Source organism: Nyctereutes procyonoides, unplaced genomic scaffold (genome assembly GCF_905146905.1).
Source record: "Nyctereutes procyonoides isolate TBG_1078 unplaced genomic scaffold, NYPRO_anot_genome, whole genome shotgun sequence".
NCBI lineage: Eukaryota > Metazoa > Chordata > Mammalia > Carnivora > Canidae > Nyctereutes > Nyctereutes procyonoides.
The window spans coordinates 33447997-33456312 of NW_026575135.1; the positions used below are offsets into that span (position 1 = coordinate 33447997).

The 8316-nt window shown below is 41.7% G+C and overlaps 1 protein-coding gene across 1 annotated transcript; it reads right to left on the bottom strand.

The window, feature by feature from the left end:
* Window positions 1–1049: 1049 nt before the first annotated feature.
* KLHL9 (kelch like family member 9) lies at window positions 1050–4893 on the bottom strand. Its single transcript, XM_055302759.1, has one exon. The coding sequence runs from the start codon at window positions 4878–4880 to the stop codon at window positions 3024–3026; it is 1857 nt and encodes a 618-aa protein (XP_055158734.1). The 5' UTR covers window positions 4881–4893; the 3' UTR covers window positions 1050–3023.
* Between the last annotated feature and the right edge of the window lie 3423 nt (window positions 4894–8316).

Genomic DNA, 8316 nt, shown 5'->3' on the forward strand with positions numbered 1-8316 from the left:
GGTCTAGCATATTTGAAAAATATTTGACAAATGTCTGTACACATGTATATGATAATATACCCAATATTAACAAAAGTTACCCTTGGCATATGGAAATCATTGATAATTTATACTTTCTGCTTTTATTTTCCTGTACTTTCTATAATACACATAAATTACTTCTATAATCAGAGAAACTAACAAACAGTAATTTTGAAACTTAAAAAAATAAGAAACACTAAAAGTTTCTAACATCTATTGTGCTGGCAGTTTATCCTTTTTTTTCCAGTCTTTATTTTATTTATTATCTAATTAATTTTCCAGTAAAAAATTATCAGCTTTTGAAAGTAAGATCTTTTTCCAATCATTTCAAAGCCACTGAAAATTTATCTATAAGCAAGGAATTCCAGATGTAATTAGTAGTATTAGCCTACCATCAGTCAGCTATTATATGACTACCAAGACAGCTGTCAACTGCAGAAAATTCTAAAAGGATGAGGTGGAGTGTGTCAGGCTGGAGGTAGGGGGTATAGGTGGAGTAGTCAGCTTATCTGGTGAAGTAATATTTAGCTAGTTACAAAGCAAAAGAGTCAACTAATAGAAGGCAAAAACCTTTTTTCAGGGCACTTGGGTGACTCAGTTAAGCATCTGCCTTTGGTTCAGGTCATGTGATCTTCAGGTCCTGAGATTCAGTCCCATGGGATCCAGTCCCATGTCCAGGTCCCTGCTAAGTAGGGAGTCTGCTTCTTCCTCTGCACCCCGACTTGTGCGCTCTCTCTCAAATAATAAAATAAAAATAATAAAAATCTTTTTAAAAACCACAATACCTTCTTTCAACAAAGTAAAGAGAAAAGCTTATGCAGAATAGAAGGCAAACGGGGCAGTATCACCTCAGCAGGTCAAAATTAACACCAAGAATTATGTATCAAAACTATGTAAAAAATAAAGAAGCCATAGCAGAATTACCCCTGAAAGGTCAAGATGCAAAAAGATGGACAAATTTTATCTCAAAAATTAACTGCCTTTGTAAAATTTTAATAGATTGAGAAAAAGAAATCAATGCAAGCAAATGCCAGTTAAATTATATTTATTATATAAAGAGATCCTATAACTTGGTATGAAAAAAACAAAGCAAGTCCAATAGGTATCACAAGGGTAAAGGACATGAACATTCAAAGAGGAAACGGAGATACTCAAAAAAACACATATATTTAACCTCATTAATAAAGAAAGGATTGGGATGCCATTTCTTGCTTATTCAATGCACAAAGTTAACATCAATTTCTACTTTTTCTATTTTCTAAGTGTACTCAAATGTGCTATTTTTAGTAATAAAAAAATTAGTCATTAAAAAAAAAACATAGAAAGTATGAAATTTTCTGCCGAGGCAGAAATCATAAAAAGCATTAAAATGAATCAACACTTGTATGGGCAGTAAAGTTCAGACCGTCAATGGAAGCCAATTCATTTTGTCCTGGTTCCTGAGTTTTATTATGAGATTGTCAATAAAGAGATTATTCCTGATTTATATATACTATGACAATCTCCCAAGTGTAAGGGTATACATATTAATATGTATGTAAATATACACATGTAAATTTTTTCTTCAGGTAGGCAATTATTCCAATAAAGTACCTCTCTAGAATCACTCACTACCTACAAGACTCCTATGACTTCCATTTGCAGAAAAGAGGTCATTAAGATCTCCCCATGTAATTCTCAACCAGTAGGGATGCCTTTGGTATTTTAGAGGCTGAACATCTACTTTAGTACTGCCTGAAAAACAGGAATGTTCCACGCTTTCTCTGTAGCTGGCTTCTGAGAGAATCTGAAGTTGGTCCTGTTCTTTAGAAATAGTCAAAAGGACGTTTTCCTGATCTGATACAGAACTGAGTATATCTCCTGCTTGCTCAGATCATAGCCCTAAGGCAGGTCACACAAAGCTCAGGATGCACATGGGGTGGAGCAATCACCCCAAATCAAATGATCACATTAGAATGACTAAGTTGGGAGACTGAACTTAAAATCCTATCGCTTTGCTCAGCGTTATTTCTTTCTTAGCTTTCCTCATATAAGTTTTACTGAACAAAAAGGGTGGAAAATAGCAGAGCTTAAACTTATTCAGCAAAACCAACTTTCAGAAACCTGAACTTGCAACTCTATAGAAAACCATACACAAGCAGAAAAAGTAATAGGTTTTATCTGAAGTAACAAATTAGTCAAATGACAAATTTGGTAGTCAGTTTAATATGCTGTAGCCCTTATCTATCTCAATTTAGTACGATTCCATAGATACTTATTCTCTGGTACTGAATTCCCATTTGGATAGAAATAGCTGCTAGGTAGAAGAAAAAAAAATTTAATTTAGAAACAATTTTCCTACAGCTGAAATACCAATCAATTTTAAAATTATATGTGTACAGCTGTATGAATGTATATACACATGTATGTATGCATACGGATGTGTTTATGCGCATACATACCTATATTTCCTCTCTCCCTTTCCCTCTCTCCAGAGATACAAAATCCTGACTTAGGGTTTTGTACGCTGTTTATTTCTCCTATCTAGGAAACTTCACATATTCTGAATGCACTCGATCTGGTGAATTGTCAACGATATCAAAAACCATTATGAAAAAAGGGAGGTAGGTGATATTTGGCGACCTTTTATTATTTTAGGTCAGAGCAAGCAGCCTCCCTTCGATGTTCTGAAGTGAAAGATGAAAACTTGCAGCTTTGAAGCATAAACGAACATAATTATACATTTACTACAATCACCTACAATTTGACTTACACAACACCACAAAGACATCTAAAACATTTTTCTACATATCTTTTTTACATTTGTTAAAACAGCTGGCTATGTTAAATACATTTTCAGAATGCATTTGTTAACCATACGGATAAACACACTGAGCCAAGCAATACAAATAACATCAGTTACCATTTAACCTAATAACTGCACCAATCACTTTAAGAAGATACAATTTAAGGGGAAGTGTGAGATCATCCATGATGCACTGCAAAGGTACTACATTTTAGTCCTAAGAATGGTCTGAAGGTGCTGAAAGAGGGGATTCTCTAGAAGGTGACCCAGGGTTTTCCTCGGGTGGAAAAACTGTGAGAGTACAAGCTCGAATGCCACCAAGTGACTCTGGAAGGTCAAAAACTTTATGCCATTCATCCTTTTCTGGGTCATATTTCTGGACAATTTCTACCATACAACGATTATTCCAGGAATATCCACCCACAACATAGATTTTATTTTCAAAGACAGCAACTCCAACATCACTCTGACCTCTTAACATAGCAGCAATTGGTGTCCACTGGTCAAGGGTTGGTGAATAGTATTCACAGCTTAGAACATCATCATAATCACTTGTTCCTCTGAAGTGATTGCCACCAATGACATAGAGCTTGTCTCCAACTGTACACATGCAGTGCAGACCTCGGACTGTAGTCATTGGAGCCTTCTGTGTCCATTTGTCTGTATCTGGGTCAAAACACATGAGCTCGTTTTGGAAAGTGTCATGAGTAATTCCTCCTGAAATATACATCAAGCCTCCGTACACTGTTCCAGCATGGCCATAGTGGGGCTCGCTCATTTTTGCAACATAGCTCCACTCATTCATCCTTGGGTTGTAACATTCTACTGTGGCCAGTTCACCAGCCGCACTTCGCCCACCAACAGCATATAAATGTCCTTTAAGGGCACTCAAGTGGAAAAACGTGCGCTTTTCATTTAACGATGCAACCTGCATCCATTTGTTGTACCGAGGATCAAACCTGAAAACTGTATCAACAGCAGTTTTTCCTTTCGTATCATAATTACTTTGACCACCAACTACATAAAGAAAGTTTCCAATGACAGCAATACCATGCTGGTAACGAGGAGCATCCATGGGGGCAAGGGATCTCCATTCTTGTGCCCTTTCATCATACATCCGTAATTCTTTGCTGACAACCAGCTGCTGCCTCAAAACTCCTCCTAAGGTGACCAAGTGTGTCGAGTCAGATCGAATGGCAGTTCTATCTGACTGCATCACTGGCTGCATATATGGCATCATTTGGTAATTGCTAGCTTCCAAAAGCAAATTCACACAAGTATTGTCTGTTCTCATGAAATCTACTGTCTGCACGTAATTGATGAGATCCTGGGGTGTCATCAATGGAAATCGAATGTTCTTCATTAATTTTGCAGCATAATCCATCCGAGGGTCTTCCAATCTTAGCCAGCGACAGGCGGCCTTGAAGAGCTCAAGTTCAGTACAGTGCTTAAGACTGTTACTAGAAAGCACAAAGGCAAGCCGTTCAAAGGGGAGTTTTAGAAACTCCCCGGTACTCAGCAACGCAGGAAAATTCTTCAGGATGAAATTATTGACGTACTTATCCACTTCGATCAGATTGTAGGTGTTAGCAATCCGCCCAACTTCAACACAGTTGTCCAAAGAGACTCCCGAAATAAGGAACACCTTACAGAAGTCCAAGACGGGCAAAATCTGTAAGAAGCTGGCAGCTTCAAGGGTGTCCTGAAGATTGTCCATATTGAGAGAAAGCTTTGCAGTATAAATGAAGTCAATTATTTTCTTCAGCCCAACCTTGTTCACCCCATGCAGCTTAATGCACATCAGATCCTGTTCTTTCATTCCGCCTGTGAACATTGCCTTGAAGTAATCACTAGCGGACGCCATCATAGCTCTGTGAACGGGGAAGATTTCATCTCCGTCGCCCGGGACCAGGGTCACATCACAAAGCAAGCCTTCTATTCTGAGCTGGTCGAAGCCTTGCAGCACCACCGAACTGTGAGTGTTGCTGGTAAAGAAACGCGTGGTTCCTGCCTTGCAGGGCTGTAGGTGGGCGGAGACGCCCATTTCGCCGGTGCCGCCGAGGGACACTTTCATGGGAAAGCCTTCCTCCCGCGGAGACCTGGGCCCCCCGGGGAGCGAAGCTGTGGCCTGAAAGCTCTCAAGGAAACGAGCAGCGCGAGCAGCGCGAGCAGCGCGCGGCCCGCCCGAGCAGGGAGCAGGAGGGCTCGCCTTCCTTTATCCAGGGCAAGCGCTCACCGCGGCACCCCGCCAACACACCCGCCGGTCATCCGCTCCAAACTGTCGGAGGGCAGGACCACAGAGGGCTGCGGACCTCAAATCGGATCACGCTGCGGATGAGTCATCACCTGAAGGCAGTTGAGCGACCCGGTTCGCCCGGTCCGGCCTGCGCCACCGCTCCTCCAGCAGTTCCGCTCCCGGCCGAGGGGGAGGCGCCGCCACGTACTGCGGCCGGCGACGCGGCGAGGCCGGCCCACCTCAGCGCGCGGCCCGCTGCGCCCTCCGCGCTCGCTGGAGCGTCGCCGCGGCCGCCGGCGGCTGTGCAGGGACGACGGCCTGGACCGCGGGCCTGGCTCGGGCCTGGGCCTGGGCCTGGGCCTGGAACGCGGGCTCTGCCCCGGACGCCGAGCCGAGCCGGCCCTTCCGGAAAGGCTTGGTCCCAGGATCCCCCGGGCTGGGAGCGGCCGCGGCGGCTACTGCGCCTGCGCGCCGCCGGGCCCCGTCAGTGGGCGGGCGCGTGGGGGCGGGGAGCAGCGGTGCGGGAGGCGCCGAGGGCGGGGGTCAGGGCGGGGTCGGGCGAGGTCGGGCGGAGGAGCCGGCGCCGCCTGGGGCTCCAGGGACTCCCTCGGGCCGGCCGGCCGGGACGCCCGCGCGGTGCTGCGCGTGTGCTGCAAGCTTTTCACGGCGCCTGAGCTCTCCTCCTAAATTCATACTCTTTTTTTTTTTTTTTTGTAAGATTTACACTTCCTGGCTTCTGCTTTTGAATAACGATGACGTGCGGCTTTTGTATAGATTGGAAGGCAACGGGGAAGAGGCGGCGGCCCTGGGGGCAAGATGCTTAAAACCGTTCCTCGATAAAGCACCTGGGCTATGATTTTTATCCTACACCTCAGTTATCATTTTGGTTCACATATTCAAATTACTAGTCATTTAATACACGGATCATGTGTCTCTAAATACCAAATTGTGACCATGGCACATGAATAGTATAGCCTGGGTTTTGGCTGTGCAGTGCAATTCCGTTGTAATTGTTCTCCACTCACATTTTTATTTCATTTCATTTCATTTATCATTTATATTTATTTATTTATTTATTTATTTATTTATTTATTTATTTATTTATTGGTGTTCAATTTGCCAACATATAGAACACCCAGTGCTCATCCCATCAAGTGCCCCCCTCAGTGCCCATCACCCAGTCACCCCCACCTCCCACCCACCTCCCCTTCTATCCACTCACATTTTTTTTTAAAGATTTTATTTATTTATTCATGAGAGACACAGGGAGAGAGAGAGACAGACACAAACAGAGAAGCAGGCTCCATGCAGGGAGCCCGAAGTGGGACTCGATCCTGGCTCTCCAGGATCACGCCCTGGGCGGAAGGCAGATGCTCAACCACGGAGCCACCCAGGCAGGCATCCCTAACCACTCACATTTTTAAATGGCTACAGGACTTTCCTATGATTCCACATACTATAGTTTCTTTTGCCCATTATTAGTTCCGGAATAAAAACTTTGTATGTCATTGTTTTATAGACTCCAATAAACTAAAATCTCAGCACAGAAGTTTCCCGTTTTTAGATAAATCCTAAGGACAGGATTCAAGACGTATAAAAGTTTCTTTCCAAAATATGGTCACCAGCAAGGTTTGTGCATTTCTCCCATATTTATTTTTATTTATTTTCCCTTTATGGATATTTTTATTAACTTGTATTTCTCTATTTAGTAGTAAATTTAAATTTTGCCATATGAATAGATGTACATTTTGACATAATTTCTTCCAACATTTCCCATGTTTTGAAGTGTCTGATGCCTTTTAAATCTATCTAGTTTATTTTTTGTATACGCAAACCAGTAAGACTATAATTATATTCTTTTATTATACTTTTTCTACTTTTACATAAAAGATAGGAGCCCGTACTCACTATTCTGCCCCTAGCTTTTTTTCATTTGGAGATCTTCCCATGTTAGTAAATAGAGAACTTTGTTTTGTCTCCCAATAAATGGGTGTGTCATAAATTATTTAACCAATCCCGGACTGATGGACAGTTAACTGTATCCAATTGTTTTCTGTTGTTTCAGTGGATGGCAGCAAGTTCCAGAAGGCAGACTGCTGATGTCTTCCACTATATGCTCCAGCATATCTTAAACATGTTCAAGTGTAAAAGGTGGGCTGGATTGAGACTGGCTGCGAGAAATTCTTTACTGGACTTTGTCAGCATTGGGAAGTCCTAGAAATTGGCTTAGTGCAGGGGTTGGAGATGGAAGGACTCTCCTGAGCAATGAAGACTCCATACTGGATGTGAAGAGGTACTTGCAAGGGATCAGTCTCATTCTGGAAAATAAAGAATCGAGCGGCTATTTTGGAAGTTGTCAGAGCAAGAAGACATGAGATCTTTTTATTACTAAGCTTGCAAGAATGATTAAGAGCTGAGGAAGCAGACCTATGGTCTTAATAAAACAATTACTATGGACAGATATATTTCATCATATTCCCATGTTTAGTCATTTCAAAAGACTTCATCATGAAATAAATTGAATCAAATTTGTCACATTTATTGATAGTATTAAGCAACTATAAAGTTAAAAGTTCATAGGAGGCACCAGCCCATCATAGACGACCTTAATAATGTACTTACCTATTTAAAGATATTTATCGTGTTTCAATATTTTTGCTTGTATGTTGTCATGTTCACCTGTACATTGTGTTAGTTATATAGTGTTTACCTTTATATATATTTTTTTTTAAGACAGAGGGGGAAGTGGGAAGAGGGGCAGAGGGAGAAAGAATCTTAAGCAGCTTCCATTCCCAATGTGGGGCCCAACAGGAGCCTCGATGTCAGGACCCTGAAATCATGACCTGAGCTGAAAACAAGATTTAAGCCACCCAGGCACCCCCCACCTTTAAATTTTTAAGTTCTTCTCTTTATTTAAAGTTTTACTTTCAAATAGTTTTGCATTTGTTTATTTTTAATAAATAAATACCAAGATTGATTTTGTAGCTTAATTGAAAGTACAGTTCATTCATCCATTTCATTCAAGCTACATGTGATGTTTAAGTATCTAGATCACAGGCCCTATGCCTACCTTCAGGATAAAAAGCTGAATGAAGAAAACAAAATGCCAGCCCTCTTGGAACTTTTCCTTTTTTGTTGGAAAGAAATATAAAAGTATTAAGCCGTCAATTAATTAATTGCAACTACATCGTATACTAACATAGCAAGCAAAAGAAAATTATCATCTGTCACCAGAAACTGGAGGATTCAGAAACTCTGAGCCTTGACATGTGAT

What these genes read in the sequence shown, in the direction of transcription:
- KLHL9 (XM_055302759.1), bottom strand. Translation starts at nt 4,880, where the DNA reads ATGAAAGTGTCCCTCGGCGGCACCGGCGAAATGGGCGTCTCCGCCCAC.